Source organism: Canis lupus, chromosome 30, assembly GCF_003254725.2.
Source record: "Canis lupus dingo isolate Sandy chromosome 30, ASM325472v2, whole genome shotgun sequence".
NCBI lineage: Eukaryota > Metazoa > Chordata > Mammalia > Carnivora > Canidae > Canis > Canis lupus.
In genome coordinates, this window is record NC_064272.1 from 35,653,221 (window position 1) to 35,677,638 (window position 24,418).

General features: G+C 36.7%; 1 protein-coding gene across 13 annotated transcripts in view; it reads right to left on the reverse strand.

Annotated features, from left to right (window-relative positions):
* MYO9A (myosin IXA) overlaps positions 1 to 24,418 on the reverse strand; it is a 263,941-nt gene that overhangs the window by 26,423 nt on the left and 213,100 nt on the right. For 9 of the 13 annotated variants that reach the window (XM_025472276.3, XM_025472279.3, XM_025472280.3 and 6 more), the window contains 8 exons: positions 16,444 to 16,555; positions 13,940 to 14,001; positions 7,610 to 7,802; positions 5,729 to 5,857; positions 5,065 to 5,170; positions 3,955 to 4,086; positions 2,961 to 3,084; positions 1,580 to 1,633 (listed from right to left, as the gene is read on the reverse strand). In XM_025472276.3, the coding sequence (XP_025328061.3) occupies positions 1,580 to 1,633; positions 2,961 to 3,084; positions 3,955 to 4,086; positions 5,065 to 5,170; positions 5,729 to 5,857; positions 7,610 to 7,802; positions 13,940 to 14,001; positions 16,444 to 16,555 (912 nt within the window). Of the gene's footprint in view, positions 1 to 1,579; positions 1,634 to 2,960; positions 3,085 to 3,954; positions 4,087 to 5,064; positions 5,171 to 5,728; positions 5,858 to 7,609; positions 7,803 to 8,636; positions 8,786 to 13,939; positions 14,002 to 16,443; positions 16,556 to 24,418 lie in introns of those variants that run through there. The other 4 variants (XM_025472282.3, XM_049104432.1, XM_025472278.3 and 1 more) reach the window with 2 other exon arrangements.

The following is a 24,418-nucleotide window of genomic DNA, read 5'->3' on the forward strand; positions in this document are numbered from 1 at the left end:
GAAAGACAGACTGGTATTTAATTTTCTATTTGGTTATCTATACAGGCAAAATGACTTACTGATTTGCCCCTATGTTATATACATAAGGGAAGAGAAATAGGGAGAGCATATGGTGAGGAAGTGTCAGGTAGAAAGATTGGCAAGACTATGGCCTGGTTCCTGGGCCTGTTTCCAAAAGGGATGAAAAATGTATCTTTTCCCTAATGTGCCTGCAGGCCCTAAAATTGGCACTGGGAGGTAGATTTGATTGTAAAGTCTTGAGGGAATAAAAGACATACATATCACAGTCCCATGGTGGGAATGCCACCATCAACAGGTTTAGTCCAAAGATGGAACCAAATCTTCCAAGAGATTGCCAAAGCCTATAGAAATGAGATAGGACTGACTTCACTGTTAGCAGGGTAAATGGAAATTAGGCTACTGACAATGAGCTAGAACAGCAGTGTTCAACAACCAAGAAACAGGACTGACACCTCAAGAGTAGGACAGCATGTAGAATTTTGCTTCCACTATCACTCCTCCTAGTTTCAACACCAGAGGAAGAAAAACAGGAAAAAGGGAGGTCAGACATGTGTGACAAAAAGAGCCTACTCATCCACCCCTAAAGTTTTCAGCCCCAGATTAAGGTGTATTCTGTCCTAGGAAAATGTTAGATAAGAGTACGGATTCAAGTCTGTCAAGTTATAATAGAAAGGGAACTAATTCTTAAATATTGGCATGAAACTGGAGTATTTAAAAATTGCAGAATAGTGACAAGACGCTAAGAAGGAAATTAACATCCAAATGGAAAGGGGAGTCAGACAGTTAGAGTTGGCAGGCAGTTACTAGGTAAATAGCAAAACCGATCTGTGTTTATATCTCAGCAAATTGAGATCCTCAATGAACTGGTTATCCATAGATGGATAGCCTCTGAAATTAGTTTCCATATATATTGGGGTTCTTAGCTTTCCATCTCTCCATTCCTTTTTTGTATATTAAATGAAATCCTGGTATGAGCCCTATTATACTATGATATTTAAGTCTAGAATCAATATATCAACTTTCTCACTACCTTTTGCTATTCTTTCTGAAAAATGGTAAGGAGATAAGACCTCTCCTTCTATGCTTGGAAAGTCACCATCAAAATCACAGATATGAATGGACAAATAAGCATTACTAGTGATGGAGGATGCTAAAAGTAGTAACAGGTATTTCAAGTAATAAAGTGAAGGAGATTGATGAGAACAAAGTTCTTGAGCAGAAATTAATTTGATACCTCAGTGCTTTCCATGTTCACCTTTTAATGATCCAAACAAAGAAGAAACCCATAAAGAGATTTATCTGACAAAGAGCAAAAATATACTGTAAATGGACACTGTTCAATTGCATGATACAGAGGAAGATAAGTGGAGGTTCCAAAGAAAGAGAGTAAGAGAAAAAGAAGTGAAGGCTGGTCAGGAAGTGGGACCTGAACTGGGGCTTTACATGGAGGGTAGAGGGTGGAGGGTGGACAGGCATGGATGATAGACAGAGCGGAACAACTCCTGGATGGATGAGAGACAATAAAGTGGCTGTGACACATTGCAATATTAATACATACCGAGACTGAATTGCGGGTAATGCTCATAAATCTAACTGCAATTAGTACAGGTTTCTGGATTAGGAAGGACATGAAAAGGAAAGCAGAGGGTTAGAATGTACATGTCATTGCCCCATTAAAAGAGGTTTAATCTTTCAATGGACTGAATTTATCCGACTTCTGCAGCATTAGTTAAAAAAAAAAAAATTAAAGAAAGCACAGCTTGTCTAGCTGCTTTGAAAAGTAGCTTTCGAGTAAAAGGTCTCTTCCCTTTCTTCTTGGATGGGCACTACCAAGTTGGGCCTTCTAGGACTGAGCTCCTGAAAATTCAGACTGCTAGAAAGGGTTTCACTTTTAAATGGGTTTCTGTTTTCTTTTTCCAGGGGAAAGATTTAAATAGTGTCCTACAATTAATTTTACTTAATACCTGTATCGCCTGGATAAAGTCTATGTTTATGCTTGTTTTAAGAGAAGACTCTTCACTAATTTAATCAAATGACGTATTTGTTAGGATTTATTCTGTGCCAGGGAGTTTAAGTACTAAACAAAGAAACAGTCATTTTAATGTTAATCTAAGTATAAATAATGAAGATATGAAGTATTGCTGGGTACCTGGAAAAGCATGCACATGATGACAGGGAAGCCTGCTTCTCTTTAGAGATTTACTGGGGATTTGACTGAGTCTTCATGACTACAATTTTGTTTTACAATTGAGGGAAAGGGTAGCAAATGATTAAACTTCAATGTAGCAGTTTTACAGTTATCCAGACCTTATTGATTGTTGATCAGTAAGAACCGAAGTTGTCTATATGTAGGTCAATGGTTACAAAGGAAGATATTAAACAGAAAAGTGGGCAAATGGAGAAAATAAATGATCATTTTGGTAAGGCTTTTCTCAAAACCTAACAATAAACCCTTAAAAACTCTTTATTTGATAACGATAGACTCATAAAATGGAATTCCATTTCCTTAGGAATCACATTCTTGCATATGATTAAGTTCTCTACATTGCAGGAGTATTGGCAGGAACATCAAAGGTGACATGGTTGAGGGTGAGAACAGATGGTGGAAGGAAGTAGAGAAAAAGTTAGAATGGGTCAAATTTTCATAGAAAGGACAGGAAAAGAAAACAGGACAGATTATTAAGCCACCAACATCTTATCCAAACACTTGATTTAAAAAAAATTCTACACATTTATCGGCATATATTTTGTACATATAACTACAGACGGCTAAAAGATCAAACATGAAGCATCCACAGTACCCTGAGATAAAATGGTTTCTTTTTACTCATTCCATGTGAAAAAGATTTCGAGAATAATCTCTTTTTACACCATAAATGCATACTTAAAGCCTCAGGAAGGCTGCGATTTTCCACTATGATCCACATCTTGCATCTTACCATTGATCTACGAATCAGCGACAGCCTGGTCTTTGCTTTATTCTCAGCAAATTCCAGGCTACTGATGTCTTTGAGACGAGCCTTGTATTTATTCATCTGTTCCACAACAATCAGCTCCACACAGCTGAAATAGGAAGAAAAAGAAGTGAGTCAAATAAAGTATAGCCCCCACAGACTTTTCAGCTAAATGTGGTAGATGGTTGGAGGATGAAAGAAAAATCAACATTCCTTATCTTATGAGCTCCAAGATAAGGTTTATATAACGGTGGCTCACAATTTTGGCTGCACTTTATGATCCATCTGAGAAGCAATTATAAATTGCAATGCCCAGACCACACCAATTAAATTAGACTCTCTGGGGATAGGACACAAACACCAGGATTTTTTTAAAGCTCCTTTTGCAGCCATGGTTAGGAACCATCACTCTAGATGGAAAGCAGAGTTCCGTTAAAAAAGGCTAAAGTGAAATATAGGAATACTAAAGTACTAAGGCCAAATGGATTCAGAGCCAGTTATACTAGATTATAGGAAGATACAAAGTGTATGTATTTTGGTAAAATGGAATTTTAAAATACTTTTAGAGACTATAAGCTTTCCTGAAGAAAAGCTAAATTTAAAAAGACCCTTCAAAACAAATGATGAATAGAATTTAAAGAATTTAAAAGAATTTAAAGAAATTTTTCATTTTCAGCATAAGAAAACCTGGTTGAGGTGGTTGAGCTCAGGGCATGATCCCAGAGTCCTGGGATCGAGTCCCACATCGGGCTCCCCTTGGGGAGCCTGCTTCTCCCTCAGCCTATGTTTCTGTGTCTCTCATGAATAAATAAATAAAATTAAAAAAAAAAAAAGAAAAGAAAACCCTGTGGTGTCTAGCAAATTTCTTAAAAACATCTGAATTTATGAACTCATTCACTATGTTTGCCATCTGGATAAAGAGGCTGCATGGACTCAGAAATCCCTGGGGTCTTGAGGAGGTGATAGTAACTGGCCTTACGTGGTGGTCTTACTGATGTCCTGCACGCTTTGTAGTGGGTCAATGGTGTCAGGGCATCGAAGAATGCAGGGGGCAAATACAATGGCCAAAGCATTAGCAGACATTCGATTAGTTTCTTCCTGTAGAGCAATCCTAAGGAATAAAAAAGACAAGTAAAATGGTGATTAAAAGGGAAAATGGTAAGGACTTAAACAAACAAAAGACATGAGAGAAAGAAGATGTATGACATCAATCGCAGTGTACTTGTAGGATATTTGTATCAGTTTAAAGGAGACACTTATAGACTTTTCTGCCTCTAGAAAATGCACTTTCACTCTGCTCCTTACTTGAAGCAATATAGGCCAACAGGTAGCTTATCAAGGGAAATTTCTGACCCACTGCCATACACCTGATGAACATACCTGAAGAATGCAAAGTAGAGACTTCAAGGTATTTTCAGACAGTTGTATTAGAAATTCATCTATCATTTATCTAGTATTTACCAGATATTTATCTAATCAAAATAAAGATGGTATTTATTTATTTTTTATTTTATTTTTTATTTATGATAGGCACACAGTGAGAGAGAGAGAGAGAGAGAGAGGCAGAGACACAGGCAGAGGGAGAAGCAGGCTCCATGCACCGGGAGCCCGACGCGGGACTCGATCCCGGGTCTCCAGGATCACGCCCTGGGCCAAAGGCAGGCGCTAAACCGCTGCGCCACCCAGGGATCCCAAAGATGGTATTTATATTCAGAGAAAAGAGACCACTCCTGAAGTCTCTTTGGACAAGCAATTCTCGAGGACTATCTAAACCCACCTCCTATGAATTAGGTTTATATACCTCCTTAATACCTTCTAGTTCAGGAAGAAGGCAACAGGCTAGACTACACAGTGCCACTATGAGACTGAAGTTGTTATATGGCTCAAATAGGGTAGAGAATTCCTTGCCCTGCAGTCCAACTCAGTTGAGGATTTCTGCTCCAAGGAATTATAAAGCACCTGCTTGAGGTACTGACTTTATAAATAAGAAAAAGAAGATCTGTCAGTTTTCCAAATGAAGGAGTTCCTCACTTACTGAAAAGAAAAAAAAAAAAAAACTATTACACATTGCCTTGCTCCTTGAAATTACCTAACTAGATGAAAGATGAGGCGTTCCAGCGTATTGAGATGAGTTCGGGAGAGCTGGTCAATCACAGAGTATACACCACGGATGGTTTCTTTCCTCTCCTGAAGGCCTAAAAAGAGTAAGGACACCCAGTAAGACTGAATATTCCCTTATATGCTATATCTTCCTCCTGAACAGATAATAGGTAGCAGGGGAGCCTGGCTCTAAATTTTAAAGTTTTAGGAGAGGCAGTTTTACCTGTATCGCAGGAAAAGAGCAGTTCACAGTTACCACACCAATTTTCCTTTGCTTGAGTTCTAAATTCACTAAACAGTCTCCTGAGTTTTAATCTATATCCTAGAAATCCTTATTAGAGCAAGGGGAAAGAGATGCCCTAATTTTTTTTTAGGCATTTTGTGGCAGACTGATTCCCTATCAAAATTAATTGCCATGTAATTTATAAATCGGTCTTAGGGGAATCTGAGGAGTCATTTGTCAGGGCCTACACACTTCTAGGCAGGCCTTCAGCAACATCCTACACATCTAAAACTAAACTCCATCACCTGGTAGGCTTGGCATAAAACAGACAGCAGAGTTCTTGCCTAGATTCACAATTTAAATGAATATAAGCCAGCCCTTAAATATATCTAGTCTTTTAATTTATTTATAGTCTTTAGCCTGTGCTTACCCATAGCTCGAAGAAATTCCTCATAGAGTTCAAAGGTCATGAGTGGATTGGGCAAATCGCGAAGCCATTGTTTAAATACACTTGCAATGACATGTATGTTATAGTCATCCAGGTTTACACTCTCAGCATCTATTTAGAGACAAGAGTTAGACAACAAAGCCAAAACATGCAAAGAGATTCAAATAACTCACTTTAGAAACGATTAGCACCAAAAGAAGGCTTCATGTTTTTAATCAAACCAGTATCTTCTACGATCTAATTCCATGGTTTGGAATAGACTTCTAACTGTGGTAAAGAAACAGCTTTTAGTTTATTTGTTTTCTAAATCTCTTGTAGACTGATAGATACATAAAAGATCATATGCTTTCATGTTAAAGAACTGTTAAATACAGCTATAAATGTTTCTAAATGTTTGCTCTCAATTTCTGTACTTAAATTGTGGATTGTTCTATGAGCCACACTTTGAGTAGCAATGTTTTAGATGGCAGGTGGGAAAAAAGCCCAGAGGACATTTTCTGAGAGTAAGGTTAATTTTAAGTCATCTTTAAAGGTGAAAGGACGTAAGTGAACATAGGAAATGTAAAGAACCCACCCGTACTCTGTGTCACTTATAAACTCCCAACGTTATACAAAAGAAGTGACTGGGAGGATATAGGATAAATGATTTTTCACCTGTGCTGACCCAAGGTACAAGAGTCAGCAGCTACCTTTAAACTAACGAAGATGGCGTCTCTGGTAGGCAGAACATCCTGCTTGACTTTTACCAGGCATTTTCTATTATTATTTCCATACTGACCAATCTCTCCCTGATTTGCTTATTTAAAAACAAAAAAAAACAAAACAAAAAAACTAGAAAGAAAAAGCACGTGGGTAGGTTCTTGGAGATACAGAGACAAGCTTTGTATCAAAGTGTGTTTCAAAACAATCTATTCCTTCTCTAAAGTGGTAAAGAGTAGAAGTTTACAATGAAACCAAAGTCAAACTCCTGTATATGTATTCCAGGGCTGAGGCTATAGCTAGCTCTACACAGGTACATGTTCAATCCACTAATTAACTATGTCATGAATGTAGGAAGGTGAGAACATGCATCAGAAAGACACTTGGGGGACACCTGAGTGGCTCAGCAGTTGAGCATCCGCCTTCGGCTCAGGATATGATCCTGGGATCCTGGGATCAAGTCCTACATCGGGCTCCCTACAGGGAGCCTGTTTCTCTCTCTGCCTATGTCTCTGCCTCTCTTTCTCTGTCTCTCATGAGTAAATAAAATCTTTTAAAAAACAAAACATCAGCACACTGCTCATGATCATCAACAGACCATCATTTAATTTCCCTGAATCTAAAATTTCTTGTTAATTACAGATATCATGACTTCACTCAATAGTTAAGATTTTATTTTATTTTTTTTAAGATTTTATTTACTTGAGAGAGAGAAAGAGAGCATGAGCAGGGGGAAAGGCAGAGAGAGAGGGAGAAGCAGACTCCCCACTGAGCAGGGAGCCCAAGGCAGGGCTCAATCCCAGGATCCTGCAATCCTGACTTGAGCCAAAGGCAGACGCTTATTAACCCACTGAGCCACCCAGGTGCCCATAAGATTTTAAATGCCAGCTGTGTGAAGTACCTAATAGTGCCTTGTATAAATGACACACTCAGTATGCATTTGCTGAACTGACCACACAAAAATAAGACTTTTACAAAGCCACAAAATGATTTAACAAGCACCACAGAAAAGACTGCATTCTTCTGGCTGCAAGAAAAAGATCAACATGTAATGAAAAGTTTAAAAGTATGAAATGAAAAAAAAAAAAAATAAAAAAAATAAAAGTATGAAATGACCTACTTAAATAAAAGCAGTTGGTCTTGATTTAGAGAGCGCTATCTTACCTGTATCTAGACCTTGTCGAAGCTCCTTGATTTTATTAGTTGAACCAGACTTTCGGTAAATACCTTCTGTGTACAGTCCATGCATTTCAATGTAGTTTATGAGCTTTTCTACCACTAAAGGAACAGTGCGTTCTTCACTGGTCAAACGGGACAATTCAACCCCAAATTGTCGAGATGACAGCTCTGGATCATACTAAATGGAAGATAAATTTTTGTTTACAAACATATTCAAACATCTTTAAACATGTTTAACCAGTTATTTAAGAGGAACTACTTTTCATTTCCCTGAAGTTTCATGAGCATAGCTTTAAGAATTGGAAGGAAAGGGGAATTAATGGTTAACACTGATGGTATATATCAAGTCAGGTATTTCATATTTGCAATAGAAATATCACTTTTCTACCTCACAGGGTTATTATAAAGATTAAGTAACTGATGAACAAAAATAGTACAGTATCTGATATATGACAAATGCTCAATAAACTGGTAAAGAAATAATGCTCGTGGGCAGCCCCAGTGGCGCAGCGGTTTAGCGCCACCTGTGGCCTGGGGCGTGATCCTGGAGACCTGGGATCGAGTCCCATGTCGGGCTCCCTGCATGGAGCCCACTTCTCCCTCTGCCTGTGTCTCTGCCTCTCTCTCTCTCTGTGTCTCTATGAATAAATAAATAAATAAAATCTTAAAAAAAAAGAAATAATGCTCGTTGCAATGATTAAAACAAAATAAACTTTAGCCAAACTTCTTGCTATTACTTTGACACAAACATGTATACATACACACATATATAATTTATTTAAATGGCCATCCCCAAAGCATTAGGAATGTTAATAAAGATCTGTGAAAGCAAAAAAATAAAATACATCAGGGTATTAAACAAAAACTTTAAAATCATTTGATTTGAAACCAACTAATTTAAAGCAAACATGCTAAAAAAGTCTATTTCTTGAAATTAAGAGAAAAATTAATTTCACTATTTTCAACTAAAAAAATTTGAGTTTTCTAACTTACTTCACAGTTAGCATTATACCTTCTAGACCCATCCATGTTGTTGCAAGTGGCAAGATTCATTTTTTATGGCTGAGTAACATTCCATTGTGTATATACATCACATCTTTATTCATTCATCTATTGATGGACACTTGGCTCGCTTCTATAATTTGGCTATTATAAATACTGCTGCAATAAACATACAAGTGCATATATCTTTTTGAATTACTATTTTCATATTCATTTGGTAAATACAAAGTAGTGAAATACAAGATCATGTGATAACTTTATTTTTAGCTTTTTGAGGAACCTCCATACTGTTTTCCACAATGGCTACACCAGTTTGCATTCCGACCAACACTGCATGAGGGTTCCTTCTATCCACGTCCTTGCTAACACTTACTTCTTGTGTTTTTGAGTTTTAGCCACTTTGATAGGAGTGAGATATCTCACTATGGTTTTGATTTGCATTTCCCTAATAGTGAGTGATGCTGAGCATCTTTTTCTATGTCTGATGGCCATCTGCATGTCTTCTTTGAAGAAATATCTGTTTGTCTTCTGTCCACTTTTAAATTAGATTTTTTTTTGTGTTGAGTTGTGTAAGTTCTGTTTGTATTTTGGATATTAACTCTACTAGATATTTCATTTGCAAATAATCTTCTATTCAGTAGGCTTTTAGTTTTGTTGACTGTTTTCTTTGTTGTGCAAAAGCTTTTTATTTTGATGTAGTACCAATAGTTCATTATTGCTTTTGTTTCCCTTGCTTCAGGTGACATATCTAGAAAAATGCTGCTATAGCCAATATCAGAGACCTTATTGCCAGTGTTCTAGGATTTTAATGGTTTCATGTCTCACATTTAAGTCTTTCATTCCATCAGAGTTTATTTTTGTGTGTGCTGAAAAAGTGATCCACTTTCATTCTTCTGCATACAACTGTCTAGTTTTCCCAACACCAATTCTTAAAGACACTTGTAAATTCTTGCCATATCTTTTAGATTCCTCTGGTCCAATGTTTCATTCAAAGTCACAATTTCCATATTGATTTTCTGTTTGTATGACCTATTCATTAATGTAATGGGTTATTAAAGTCCCTTACTATTATTGTATTACTAACAATTACTAATGTTAGTTATTAGCTGCTTTATGTATTTGGGTGCTCCCATGTTGGGTGCATAAATATTTACAATTGTATCTTCTGGCTGGATTGTTCCTTTTATGAGTACATAATATTCTTCTTTGTCTCTTAATAGTCTTTGTTTAAGAAAGCCAGGTTAGCAATAGTTGATATTGGACAAAATAGACTTTGTTATTTTTTTAAGATTTTATTTATTCATGAGAGACACGGGGGCGGGGGGCAGAGACACAGGCAGAGGGAGAAGCAGGCTCCATGCTGGAAGCCTGATGCGGGACTCGATCCCGAAACTCCATCCGAGACTCCAGGATCATGCCCTGGGCCAAAGGTGATGCTAAACCGCTGAGCCACCCAAGGATCCCCCAAAATGCACTTTAAAACAAATACTGTTAGGGGCATCTGGCTGGCTCTGTCAGAGGAGCATGCAACTCTTGATCTCAGGTCATGAGTTCAAACCTCATTTGGATATAGAGATTACTAAAAAAAAAAAAATTAAGAGTCCCCTTTTAAGTAGGGCTACTTTAGTGGTGATGAATTCCTTTAACTTTTGTTTGGGAAATTCTTTATCTTTCCTTTTATTCCAATTCATAATTGGCTGGATAGAATATTCTTGGTTGCAGGTTTTTTTCTTTCAGTTTTCAATGTATCATATGCCACTCCATTCTGGCCTTCAAAGTTTCTACTGAAAAATCAGCTGTGAGCCGTAAGGGGTTTCCTTTGTTTTTTCCATCTCTTTTCTCTTGCCTTTTTTTTTTTTTTTTTTTAAAGATTTTATTTGATAGAGAGAGAGAGAAAGAGAGAGAGAGAATGAGAGGAGAAAGCACATAAGCAAGGGAAGTAGCAGGCAGAACAAAAGGGAGAAACAGGCTTCCTGCAGAGCAGGGAGCCCAATGCGGAGTTTGATCCCAGGACCCTGGGATCATGACTTGGGTTGAATATAGACACTTAACTGACTGAGCTACCGAGGTACCCATCACTGACTGCCTTTAATATTATCTCTTTATCAATATTTTTGGCCATTTTATTTACTGTCTTCATGTGGACCTCCTAAGGTTGATTTTGTTGGGGCATCTCTGTGCTTCCTGGATCTGGATTTGTTTCCCTCTCCATATTAGGGAAGTTTTCAGCTGTTATTTCTTCAAATAAATTTTCTGCCCCTTTTCTGGCTCTTCTCCTTATGGGGTCCCTATTGTGTGAATGCTATTATACTTGATGGTGTTCCTGAGTTCCCTTAGTCTATTTGCATTCATTATTATTATTATTATTTTTCTCTCCCCTGTTCAGTTTGATTACTTTCCATGACTGTCCTCCAGGATGCTGATCTGTTCTGTTTCCTCGAATCTACCATTTATTCTATCTAATGTATTTTTAATTTCAGTTATTATGTTCTTAATCTCTGATTGGTTATTTTTCACATTTTCATTTGAGGATCTCAGTGAGGTCTTCCCCTCTTATCTTAAATCCAGTGAGTATTTTTATGACTATTACTTCAAATTCTCTATCAGGCATATTACTTATCTCTGTTCTCTTGCTGTGATCTTGTCCTATTCTTTCATTTGGGACATATTCCTCTGTCTCCTAATTTTGCCTAACTCTCTGTGTCTGCTCCTATGTGTTAGGAAAGTCAGCTACATCTCCTGCTCTTGAAAGTGGTAGCTTTATAAAACAGAGGTCCTATAATGGCTTAGAGTTCAATGTCTCCTGTTCACCAGAACCTGGTGCTTCAGGGGTATCTCCTATGTGTTTTGCATGCACCCTGGTAACGTGATTGAGCCATGTTTGCCTTCAGTCCAGTTATCTACAATGGCTTTCTCTGCCTGTTGAGGGCAGGTTTTGGTCCCTATATTGTTCGTGGGCCAGTCTGGGGCCACCATGGACTTGAATTGAATCAGACCAGGGGCTTGCCAGAGATGCAGTAGCACTAAACTATAGGGTGCTTTCCCTGTGTTGTCCCCTGAGAAGCTTTTGTTTGTGGGCAGGGCCTGCAATTGTACTGGTGTGCATGGTTATATTTCACTCTCTCTGGAGCAGGAATCACTTTGGAGTGGTGCTGGTTCCTGTCATGGCCACTTGCATACTGTCAGGCTCATGATACAACTTTTGATGGGCTCTGGCCAACGGTGTATTGGAGGGGGGCATTTCCACAGGAGAACATGGAGGCAGGTACACTGTTAGTAAGCTAGGTGGAAAGAGTTCTTGCAGCACTAGCTCTCGTAGGTGCCCATGTTTCTAGGCTTGGGGACAGGGAAGGAAATGGCACTCAGCAACTCTTCTGTTCTTGGAGAAGTTGCCCAAAGAGCCCTGCCTCTCCAGCACATGCTCTGAGATTAGAAAATCTCCTTCCTATATTCCCTGGGCATTTTTCAAACTACTGCTTCTATGCTGTATCTCAGCAGGGCCGTTTGTTATTCTGTCTCTTTAAATGTGAGGGCTCCACCTTCCCAGTTCCCCCAGAGCCAAGTCACTGTTTTCTAAATTTCCAGGGTTAAGCCCCCACTGACTGTCAGGTCCCTCTGGTTTTCAAAGCCAAATGCTATGAGGATTGATTTTTCCCATGTGAGTACCCCAAGTCTGGTGCCTTTATTTTTTAGAATCTCCATTTGCCCCTGTTTTAAATGTGTATTTTCATTTTCTGATAAAAAAGAATTTTTCTTTTTACCTATTATTTCAACATATTAAAGAATTTTAAGTACACATCTGGTAATTCAGTAACTGAGCCATCCATGAATCTATTGTCTACTTGTTTTTTTTCTCAGTCTCATATCTAGTATTATTTAAAATATCTAATATTATATATGAACAAATTAATAAGTGATGTAATCTCTCTTTAAAGAGGGTACATCCTCCGAAGGGTAGCCAAATTAAGGAATGAACCATCTTAATCTAATCATGGACTGCCTCAGAGCTAGTTTTCAGGTTTTATAAAGCCCAGCCTATCAGTGATTTACTCCCTTTCCTAGAGTACAGCTCTTCAGAGGTCTCATTTAGAGTGTAGGGTATTCACTAGAGTCTCTCTTTGAAGGTATATCATTACAACTCCAGTTTTTCTTTCCTTAGCAATGTGAAACTACAGAAAAATCTTTTTTTTTATCCAGCTTCTTAGCGTTTTATCCTATGTAGCTTAAGAATTCAGAAAATGCCTTGAAGGAAAAAAACCTCTGAATTTCAGGGTTAAGTCTGGATCATGGTCCCTCAGGTCCTGGCAATCCCAAACTCCACATTTTATCTCCATAGTCCTATGAAATTCCTAAAAGTTTTGCTGACTTCCATAACTCTTGAATGTGGCCCTCTACACTGAACCTTGTTTTCTTGTGCTACAGCAAAAATTGACAAATTCCCACTAGGAGAAAAACCTCTCACAGACAGATCCATCACTCTGCAATTATCTTCTCTCTAGGAGCAACATCCCAAAAGTCCAATCTGATTGGGCAGCTCTCTGATGTGCCAGCAACAATTTTTTCAGATATTCTCAGCATGGATTAGTCTGCCACAAGCTATTCCATCTTAGCTGGAAGCAAATGTCCCACATTCATTGTATTTTAAGCCTTGAATAAAATTTCACTTTGTACCTTGCCATGATTTGTCAACTAATTTGGAACAGATGCAAATTCTGTACATGGGCTGTAAATAATACACACATACGTTTATATTACAGTTCAGATTTGCATAGTATTGTCACAACCATCAATATATGACTAATAAATTTTTTTAAATGACTATATATCAATGAAAGCCTGAAATCTTTAAAAAAAAATCAGTGTTTCCTTGAAGATAAAGTATCATAATACATATCCAAGTAGAAATATACAAAAACACCAATGGGCTGCTGGTGGATTTTGTTGTTGATGTTAAAATCTTTAGTTATAGCCGACTACTTTCAAGACAATTCTGAGGAAGACTTATGAGTATTTAATGAAGTAGGCAATCTTTAAAAGCAGTGTTTTAACAAACTATTAGCAGTGAAATCAGTTTAGTAGCTCTTCCAAGTAGTAAAGGTACATATAGTTCCAGGAAAATCCACCCAATTATACAAATATATCTTTCTATATATGTATGCTGGATCACGACACAAAATATATTTCTGTCATTTGTGGTCAAAAAGTTTGAAAACCACTGTTCTATAAAACCATCAAAGAGGACTTGATTTCTTTCACAAGGCAGAGAAGATCAATATATCTGTTATTTATTATTCATAGGTGATAATTTCTTACCTTTTTAGAGCACTTGGCTGTGGTTTTTAGACAGCATTTCTTATGGCAAGCATATTTGCATACTGAAAAACAGGGTAAGAATGCAGCATTTTTAGAAATCTGTACATCAATGACAAGAACTTTAAAATTTTACTTTATTATAAAAACTTTATTTGGATTAATTTTTTTCTTTAAACATGATACTGCTATAATATCATATACATACTTGGCATGTTGTTAGAATAAAAAAAGGGTTTTAACATATTCTATTTAAAAAAATGAAGTTGAAAAATATGCCTAAAATTTCTAACTTCTGTCTCTGAAAAAGCTTTCGTATGCTCCCACCATATTCCTACAGAATATTTTCTTTCTGGCTTGATTCACAAATTAGTCTTTATGCTCTCCTAATATACTTGCTCCACAATCTGCTCAAATGCCAGAAATACCTATTAAGACTCATTCCAATGGATAAGAAAAGCATCACTGCCAAAGACACTTACTGAAAGAAAAACAAGGTACATAGCACATTAAGATAGTAGAGAGGCCTTATAATCTTAGAAAGTTCAGAATAGAGCTCTGAGGAACCAGAACATAAACAGTATCAGTTGTGACTGGGAAGACAAGATAAAGTAAATGTTCAGAAGAGAAATTATTCCTTGAGCAGGAGAGAACAAGGTGGCTAGGCAGTTGACAAGTGGGAAGAAGTAGTGAGAGGAGAATATTGAAATATATTTGACCTATGTCATTTTGCTACACCAGCTCTGGCTCCTGGATATAAACACCTAAATATCCTTGAACTTCTAAAGTACAATGTGGGGTTTTCAAGGCTGAGAGGGAGGCCATATAATTCTACTGATGAAATCACCAGTATAATCATAGTTAGTTAATTCTATTAAGAAACTAAACCAAGCCCACACAAGTCATAAAAAAGCAGATTTCTTACATTTTCAGGTTTTTTTAAAGATTTTATTTATTTATTCATGAAAGACCCTAAGAGAGAGGCAGATACATAGGTAGAGGGAAAAGCAGGGTCCCTGTAGGAAGCCCAATGTGGGACTCAATCCTAGGACCCCGAGATCACACCCTGGGCCAAAGGCAGACGCCCAACTGCTGGGCCACCTAGGTGTCCCACATTTTCAGTTTCAAAACAAAATTGAACCAAACTTACAGGCTTCAGACTAACATTAAACTGTCAAGTTAATAGCAAACTACTTCCCATTTTTCTCTCACTGTTTTTTTTAGACTATTGATAATAAAAAAAGAAACCACTAGTGAATGTCAGAACAAGTGAACATTTCAAGCAATAATGGTGATTTCACTGAGGCAAACATGAGTTTCATTCTTGTCCTACTGCACCAAGCCCTTCTTAACATTTCATTCATTCAATTCTGGTCCACTAGTAAGCAAAACCTCACAGAATTACTCAAAGCACCACAGTAGGTGTATGGCATGACAAAAGCATAAGCTAAAGGTCCTCTGTAAGCCAGAACTAAGGTGACCTATAAAAAGTTTCAACTCACATTCTAGGACTTATACATTCTGATGAAAAGATTATAGTAGAAAAAAGCATCTTTTTGGTTATAATCTAATAATTTTTTCATTACTCATCCAACTATCTACCCAGTAAAAACTTACCAAAACTTATAATACCTGCACTGCTAGACACTAGTGATACAGAAGAAACAATTAAGTTTCTGACCTTACAGAGCATACATTCTAGTGGACAGACTGACAAACAAAACAAACAAATACTTAATATAATTTTGGGTAGTGATAAGCGCTATGACAATTATTAAACTGAGTAAGGGGGACAAAGTGGCATTTTCAACAGAAGAGTAAGGAAAGAGTTCTCTAAGAGGTAACCTTTGAGTCGAGACATAGATTAATTGAAATAGTCAAACTAACATCTGGGAGAAGAGCATTTCAGATAAGGTAAGCCACAAGTACAATGAGCAAACAATATCTAAAATACCTGGTTTGGGTATACAAAGAGTATGGTAAGAGGTGGCTGAAGAATCAGGAAGTATAAATTACTCCTTTATGTTAAAAGAAGATATAAGTAAACTTAGAAAACAGAAATATCAAGTGGTTAAAAAAACTCCTCAAAACTTATACTGAGTAATAAACACAGTAACAGTATGATGACAGGGTAGAGGTCTTCCCTCAGAGCAGCTCTTTCTCTGGCTTCAGAGAAACTCAAATTGAGTTCTCAGGTTATTAGATGTGGATAAAAAAACTCTAGAAGAGTGGCTTGGCTGTGAGTTCAGAGAGAGGGGCCTGGACCCTTCTTAGTCACAAGCTTAAAATGGGATCCCTGAAAACCTGAGGAAGTCAGTTCAGGTCTCTGGACTTTATTTTCCGCTTCAAAGAATGGATGTATGGGCATCTAACTAAGTACATGGGTTCTGCCAGATGTGACAAGATTTTAGAGTAAACAGGAGGTTCATGGTGAAATGTCTGGAATTAATGGGATAAAGCTGGATGAAATCCTTTAAAAGAAAAAAAAAAACATCATTCATACTTACATTTGCAAACAGATGCTCGGTCCATTATCCATATCAAAGAAGAGCAGTACTCACAGTATGTAGGGATGCTATACTGGGTGGCCTTAAAGATGTGACCATTGTGTTCTTCCACCTGAATGAAAAAAATTATAGCTATTTATGTTAAAGCCAACATAGTAAATGCTGCCCTAACATGGTCAGCCAATAGGAAATCCTTCAATCCCTTGCTAAGTATTCAATGGACACTTATTCCAGGAATAAACACGATCTTCTGAGAAAACGAATAAAAGCAATACATATGGGTCCTTGTTTTCAAAAACCTAACAATCTGGTAGAGAAACAAGACCAACTTGTATGAATATTAGAAAGCAATGCTACAAACATATGAGAGCGGTCTTATGTGACTCTGAATTTAGCATGTAAAATAATAAAAGCAATGGTTCTCAAATTTTATTTCAGCCTCAAGAACCTTTTACATTTTTGAAAATTATTAATGACTTCAAAGAACTTGTTTATGAGTCATACCTATTGATATATATTAGAAACTAAAACTGAAATAAATTTCAAGTATTTACCCAATTCACTTGACATTAACATTAAACATATTACAATGTAACATGAGTACATTTTCATGAAAAAACAACTATATAGGTTAAATCAAAGTGGTAACAAAAGGATGGGTATTTTACATTTTTGTAAATCTCTTTTATGTCTGGATTAATAAAAGAAATTCTCATATCCATTTCTACATTCAGTATGTTGACACCATGCAGTTTAGTTTGAAATACATGAAGAAAATCTGCCTTCATACAGATATGAAATTGGAAAATGGACAAGTAATTTAAAAGTCCTTTCAGAAAATAATACAACATCAAAACTCTACAAATGGTAACTTAAAGGTTAACTGAAATATGGAATCTAAAATCACACCAATGAACTCTGCATCAAATCCATTGTTCTGGGCTTCATTAAAATGTGCAGTAGCATTAAAAAGATAAAGATAAGCCACAGACTCCAGAGAAAATCTTTGCAAACTTTTTATCTTCTATCTAGACTTCTATCTGGAATATATGAAGAACTGTTACAACTCAATAATGAGATGATAACTTGATTTAAAAATGGACAAATTGGGGGGCCTGGGTGGCTCAGTAGGTTAAGCGGCTGCCTTAAGCTCAGGTCATGATTTCAGAGTCCTGGGATGGAGCCCCACATCATAGGGCTCCCTACTCAGCCAAGAGTCTGTTTCTCCCTCTGCCCCTCCCCTGCTCATGGTCTCTCTCTCTCTTTCTCAAATCTTTTTTTAAAAATTGACAAAACAGTTAAGTTTATTAAAAAAAACTACAATTGGCCAATAGACACATGAAAAGATGCTCAAAATTATTAATCATCTGGGAAACGCATGATGAGATACTACTGCATACCCACTAGAATGGTTATAATTAAAAAGATAACAATATCTGTTGGTTAAGGATGCGGAGAGACCAGAACTCTCAGATATTGCAGGTGGAATTGTAAAATGGTGCACTTATTTGGAAAACAGGTAGTTTCTGAAAATGTTAAATACAGAGTTACCATATGGCTCAGAAATTCCATTTTTAGGTTTATAATTAGGAGAACTAACTGAAATCTATGTCTACAGAAAACCTGTATGAGAATGTTCATAGCAGCATTATTCATTATGTCAAAAAAGTAGAAAAGATCCAAATAACCCATCAAATAATAAAAGGATAGATTGACTGTGGTATAGCCATACAATGGGATAGTATTTCAGTACTATAAAAGACCAAACTACTGATATACACAACATCGATAAACCTCAAAAAACCATTATGTTGAGAAGCCATATGCAAAAACTATACATCGTATGATTCCATTTATAGGATTCCATTCTACAGTAAAACTACAGAAACAGATAATACATTAGCAGTTGTCTACAGCTGGGGATGGTAAAGGGCAATGACTGCAAATAGGCAACAAAAAAATCCTTTATAGTGATGAAATGTTCTAAAATTAGAATGATGGTTATGACTGTATAAATTTACTAAAAATCATTGAATTATACTCTCAGAAGAGATAAATTACACTAGAAGTACACTTGTCTCAAGCTTTTTGAAAAATTTTTTTAGTCTATCCTATACTTCAAATGGACATTTCACCTATATATGATTTTACAGTGTTATGCATTGGTTACCTAAAAAATACTGGTGCAATGAGTTATGCACCTCTTGTAAATGTTGACACATTTCATTATACACTCTCAAAAGGTCACATTCCTTCATATTACCACCAATCTCATGAGAAAATTCTTTACGGGAAATTTGTCACACTCTCAATGGCAGATACAAGTTTTCCACAATTCTAATCTTTGCTTGAAACCTCAAATACCACTGTTAACTAATATTGTTGTGTGTTTTCCTTGAAGTGACAGAGTCACTTAGTTCATCTTCAGAAAACAGTTGCCAAGTACCAAAGTCTGAATGAATATAGCCTTTCAATAAAGTAAAAGTAAAAAGTGTTTCTATTAACTATGAAAAAAGATGCCAGAAACACATATTGATATAAAAACTTGTACACAAATGTTCATAGTAGCATTACTCCTAATACTCAAAAAGTGGAAAAACCCCGAAGTCAATAAACTAATCAATGGATAAATAAAATGAAGTGTATCTATACAATGGAATATTACTTGGTTATAAAAAGGAATGAATTACCATACATGCTACAACATGAATGAATCTTCAGAACAGTATGCTAAGGGAAAGAAGACAGACAGAAAAGGCCAATATTTTATGATTATTTTTTACCAATATGAAATGTCCATAAAAGGCAAATCCATTGAGACAAAAAGTGATTGGTGGTTTTCAGGACTGGAGGAGAGGGGCACCTGAGTGGCTCAGTTGCTTAAGCATCTGTCTTTGGCTCAGGTCATGATCCCAGGATCCTAGGATCGAGCCCCACTCCCTCTTCCCTCTCCCTCTGCCTGCCACTCCCCTGGCTTGTTTGTTCTCCTTCTCTTAAATAAATAAATACAATCTTAAAAAAAAAAAAAAAGGACTGGAGGAAAAGAGAATGGGAGTGACTGCTCAGTGAGTACAGACTTTGCTCTGCAGGTGATGAAAATATTCTGGAATTATGTAGTGGTGGTAGTTGCCTAATATAGTCAATATACTAAAATTCATCAAAGTATATACTTAAAATGGTTAAAATGGTGAAGGTCATATGAATTTTGTCACAGTTTAAAAAAAATTTTTTTAAGATTGATTGATTTATGATAGAGAGAGAGAGAGTGAGAGAGAGAGAGAGAGGCAGAGACACAGGAGGAGGGAGAAGCAGGCTCCATGCTGGGAGCCCGACGTGAGACTCAGTCCTGGGAGGGACTCCAGGATTGCGCCCTGGGCCAAAGGCAGGAGCTAAACTGCTGAGCCACCCAGGGATCCCCTGTCACAGTTTTTTCAAAGGCTAAATCAGTTTACAGTTCAATTGTGCAAGTGATTTTTTTTGGAGACAAAAACCATATGCAGCTACTAGAGCATATTTCCCATTCTCATTTGGAGAAACTGCCTTGTTTTGTGCTAAGCTGTCAGTAGTTCACTTATGATTCCCTCTTGTTCAACTTAGTGAAAAAAAGGAAAATAACATTATTATTATGAAAATAGCTTTAATTTTGCAAAATCTCTGAAATTATCTCAGAAACTCCTGCATATTACTTTGAAAACTATTAAAGAGTTTATATAAGTATAGAAAAAGCATAGAAGAATATACACCATACTGTTAACTATAGTGATGATCTCTGCTGAGATAAAATACCCAGTAATAAATACAGCATTAAATAATTTTAAAAACTATATATGGAAACCTTTAAAACGTTCTTAATGGACACAAAAATAGACTTGCACAGATGAAAAGATATAAAATCATAAAGATGTCAGTTCTCTGTATGTTAATTTATAAATATAAGGTAATCTCTTTTTTTTTTCAAAGATTTTATTTATTTAAACTGCTGAGCCAACCAGGCTGCCCAATATAAAGTAATCTAAGTAAAAGTACTCCAAGATTTCTTCCCCTCAAGTCAGATGACAGAATTCAAAGTCAATATGGAAAAGTAAATAAAAATAGTTAGAAAAGATCTGAAAAAGAAAATTAGGGGGGCACCTGGGTGACTCAGTCAGTTAAGCATCTACCTTTGGCTCAAGTCATGGTCTTGGGGTCCTGGGATGGAGTCCTGCATGAGACTCCATGCTCAGAGAGAAGTCTGCTTCTCCCTCCCCCTCTGCCCTTTCCCCTAGTTTGTGTGTCCTCTCTTTCCCCTCTCAAATAAATAAGTAAAATCTTAAAAAAAGAAAAAGAAAATTAGGGAGAACTCACTAAAAGCTCACTAGTTCAAGTAGTGTGGAACTTGGCTAAAGAATATTCAGATCAATTAGTGGAACAGGATAAAAAGATCCAAGATAAAGGGGAAATTAGCGTGCAAAACGGTTGACATCTCAAAGTAGACAGGTACAGCCAGACTTTTAAATAAATGATGATGGGTTTGGTAAGAGGTAAAATTAGATTTGTAATTCATACAATATACCAGGATAACTCCACGAAGATCAGAATTTAAATGTAAAAAATGTGACCATTAAAGTATTAGAAGAAAGTAACTGAAAATTTCTTTATAACCTTTAGGTGGGGGGAAAGTCTGTGACTCAAAATTCAGAAGGCATGAAAGAAAAGAACTGGTCAAATTTCATAAAAGTAAAAATTTTCTACATGGCAAGTAATATTAAAAGGCAGTATTGAGAGATAACTGACAAACTGGGGAAACATATTTACAACTCACATCACAGACAAAAAGTAATTTCCCTCATATAGGAAGTTCCTAGAAATTGAGAAAGAAGACCAAACTCCAATAGAAAAGCAGGCAGTGAACATAAATATACATGCTACAGGAAAAAAAAATGTAAATGGTACTGAAGCATAAGTGATACTCAAGCTCACTGATAAAAGAATAGCAAACTAAAATTACAGGGAGATAAAATACTCCTTATATACCAGACTGGCAAAATCTAAAAATTTAACAACTCTATTTCATAGCTGAAACTGAGAAATGCGATTACTCCTTCAGGTAATATAGGCAGGACCCTATATTATGGAATTCCAATCCTAGGAATCCCTGTCCATTCTCTCTCCCATACACATGGTTATTCATTGTGCCATTATTATATATTTGTAACAGAAGAAAAAGAAATAACCCAATGGTCCAGAAAGGAATATCAGACAGATTTCTATGAACAACTACTATATTAGTTTTCTATTGCTGTTTTAACAAATTACCATAAACTTAGCAGTTTAAAACAATTGAACAATTGTACCCATTCATAACCTCCCAGGGTTTTATAGGCTAGAAGTCAGATACAAGTCTCACCGAGCCAAAATGCCTTTCAGGAAGCTCTGAAGAATAATCTATTTCCAATCTCATTCATACTGTTGACACATTTCAATTCCATGCAGTTTTAGGATGGAAATCCTGTTCCCGTACTAGCCAGCTAACTCAGCTTCTATGGTTATTCGATGCCCTTTCTCCATCTTCAAAGCTACCAACAGCAGACTCCATCCTTCTCATGCTTCTTTCTCTGACTTCTACCCATCTTCTGCATCTTTCTTCAACTACATCTCTCTGACTCTTCTGACTTCCTCTTCTGATTATATCGGGCTCATCTGCACAACCCAGGATAAACTTTTTTATGTTAAAAACAGTGAGGTGGGAAGCCTACGTGGCTCAGGGGTTAAGTGTCTGCTTTCGGCCCAGGGCATGATCCTGGAGTCCCAGGATGAGTCCCACATAGGGCTCCCTGCATGGAGCCTGCTTCTCCCTCTGCCTGTGTCTCTGCCTCTCTCTCTGTGTCTCGCATGAATAAATAAAATCCTTAAAAAAATAAATAAAAATAGTGAGATGATTTGGCAACCTTATTCCAACTGTAGTGCCTAGTTTGGAGTTTGATCGAATAACCAGGGGACAAGAACTTAAGCACTTCTTTAGCCTTCTGTCTACCAGAGACACAGAGTGATTTCCTAAATATATTATTCAATGATAAAAGCAAGACACAAAAGAACATTATGATATTATTATATAATATGCTACATTTTGTGTGAGAAAGGATAGAAAATAAGCATGTGTCTTATTTCTTATATTGAATAAAGAAACATTGGGAAGATAAAGAGGTAACTAAAAGGACAATGGACGAAGAGGGGAAAGGGGCAGTTAGACTTCCCAGTATACACACTTTTAAAAGATGTTTTAACAATATAAATTTATTATCTATTAGAAAAAGAAATACTCTTCAAAAAGAAATTATATCAGTATAGATTCACAGATTCTTATTTTATTCAATGGATTATTATCATCTTTTCCTGTCATTTATTTCAATGTCAAACTGTCACAAATTTGTTCAGTGGGAGCCCCTTCAGGCTATAAATTAGAAGGAAAAACTCACCTTCTTGGCAAAAATTCAACTAATGAATATAGAACATTCATCTATAATGAATATAGAACAAATGGAATTTAAATAAACACCATTTGGCAACCATCATAGTAATAACTCATTTTGTCAATAATCATCAAGGATATTAAAACTAGTGGGTAAGAGTTTGAAGGAATATGAGGATATTTACACAGTCTCAAGTATCTTCCCACAAGATACTCATCAATTACAAAGAAAAATAATAGTAAATCTGCTGGTTTTTTTCTTTTTTGAAATACCCTTACTGACATCAAATGTAATGCAACAGATAGATATGATATCTCCTGATATCAAACACTGAAAAATCACAGCATCTCTTCCATGGTATGCCATGCCCAAAGTGCATAGCCTGGATTTAATCATGAAGAAATATAAGACAAACTCAAACTGAGGAACCATTTTAAAAAATAACTGGCATACGTTGTTCAACAATGTCAATGCAATGAAACCTAAGACTGAGGAATTGTTCCAGATTAAAAAAGCCTAAAAAGGCATGACAACTGAATACAACAAAGACCCTTTGCTATAAAGAGAAAACACTGGGACAACTGGTAAAATGTGAATAAATCTAGGTGAAGAAACACAGTGTTTTTTTATTTCTCCTGCAAATTTTCTGTAACTCTACAATTATGTCAAAATGAAAAGGGGGCAGGGTAGAGGAGAAGGATGGGAAGGGCATAGAGAAGAGAGGGGAAGGAAAATGGAAAAAAACGAAAATGAAATAAGAAGAGGGATCCCTGGGTGGCGCAGCGGTTTGGCGCCTGCCTCTGGCCCAGGGCGCGATCCTGGAGACCCGGGATCGAATCCCACGTCGGGCTCCCAGTGCATGGAGCCTGCTTCTCCCTCTGCCTGTGTCTCTGCCTCTCTCTCTCTCTCTCTCTGTGTGACTATCATAAATAAATAAAAATTTAAAAAAAAAATGAAATAAGAAGAACTGGTCAGATCAGTGAGAAGATTATGATGGCTAGATCAAGTAAAGAATAGTGAGAAATAAGGCTGGACAAGAGTACAGGGGAGACCCTGCAGCCCTTTGAAATCACTCATGCATTCACTCATCCAATTAAATATTTATAGATGCTTACCATGTGTCAGGAACTGGAATAATGTTGCTAGGCACATGATTGTCTAAAATGTACATATTCCAGCCTCTTTTGCATCTGTGAACAGCCCCATGAGTGGTTCTGAACAATGAAATGTAATTGTAAGTTGTGTGTGCCACTTGTAGTTCATGCCTAGAGTTATGGGATCTGTCGCCTTTTCCCTACCCCTGTTGGCTGAGATACAGACCAAGACACTGAGACCTGAAGCAGTGACTTTGAAAACAGGTATTGACAGCAGATGGTAAAAGTTCCACAGCGTACAATGGAAGCAGAAAGAAAAAAGTAGCTGTTTCTATAGATGAAAAGGTATCATGGAGGCAGGAGGAGGTAATGATTGAATTGAATACACAAAATGAGCAGGGGCATAAAAAGGAATAGTATGCTTAAGGAAAA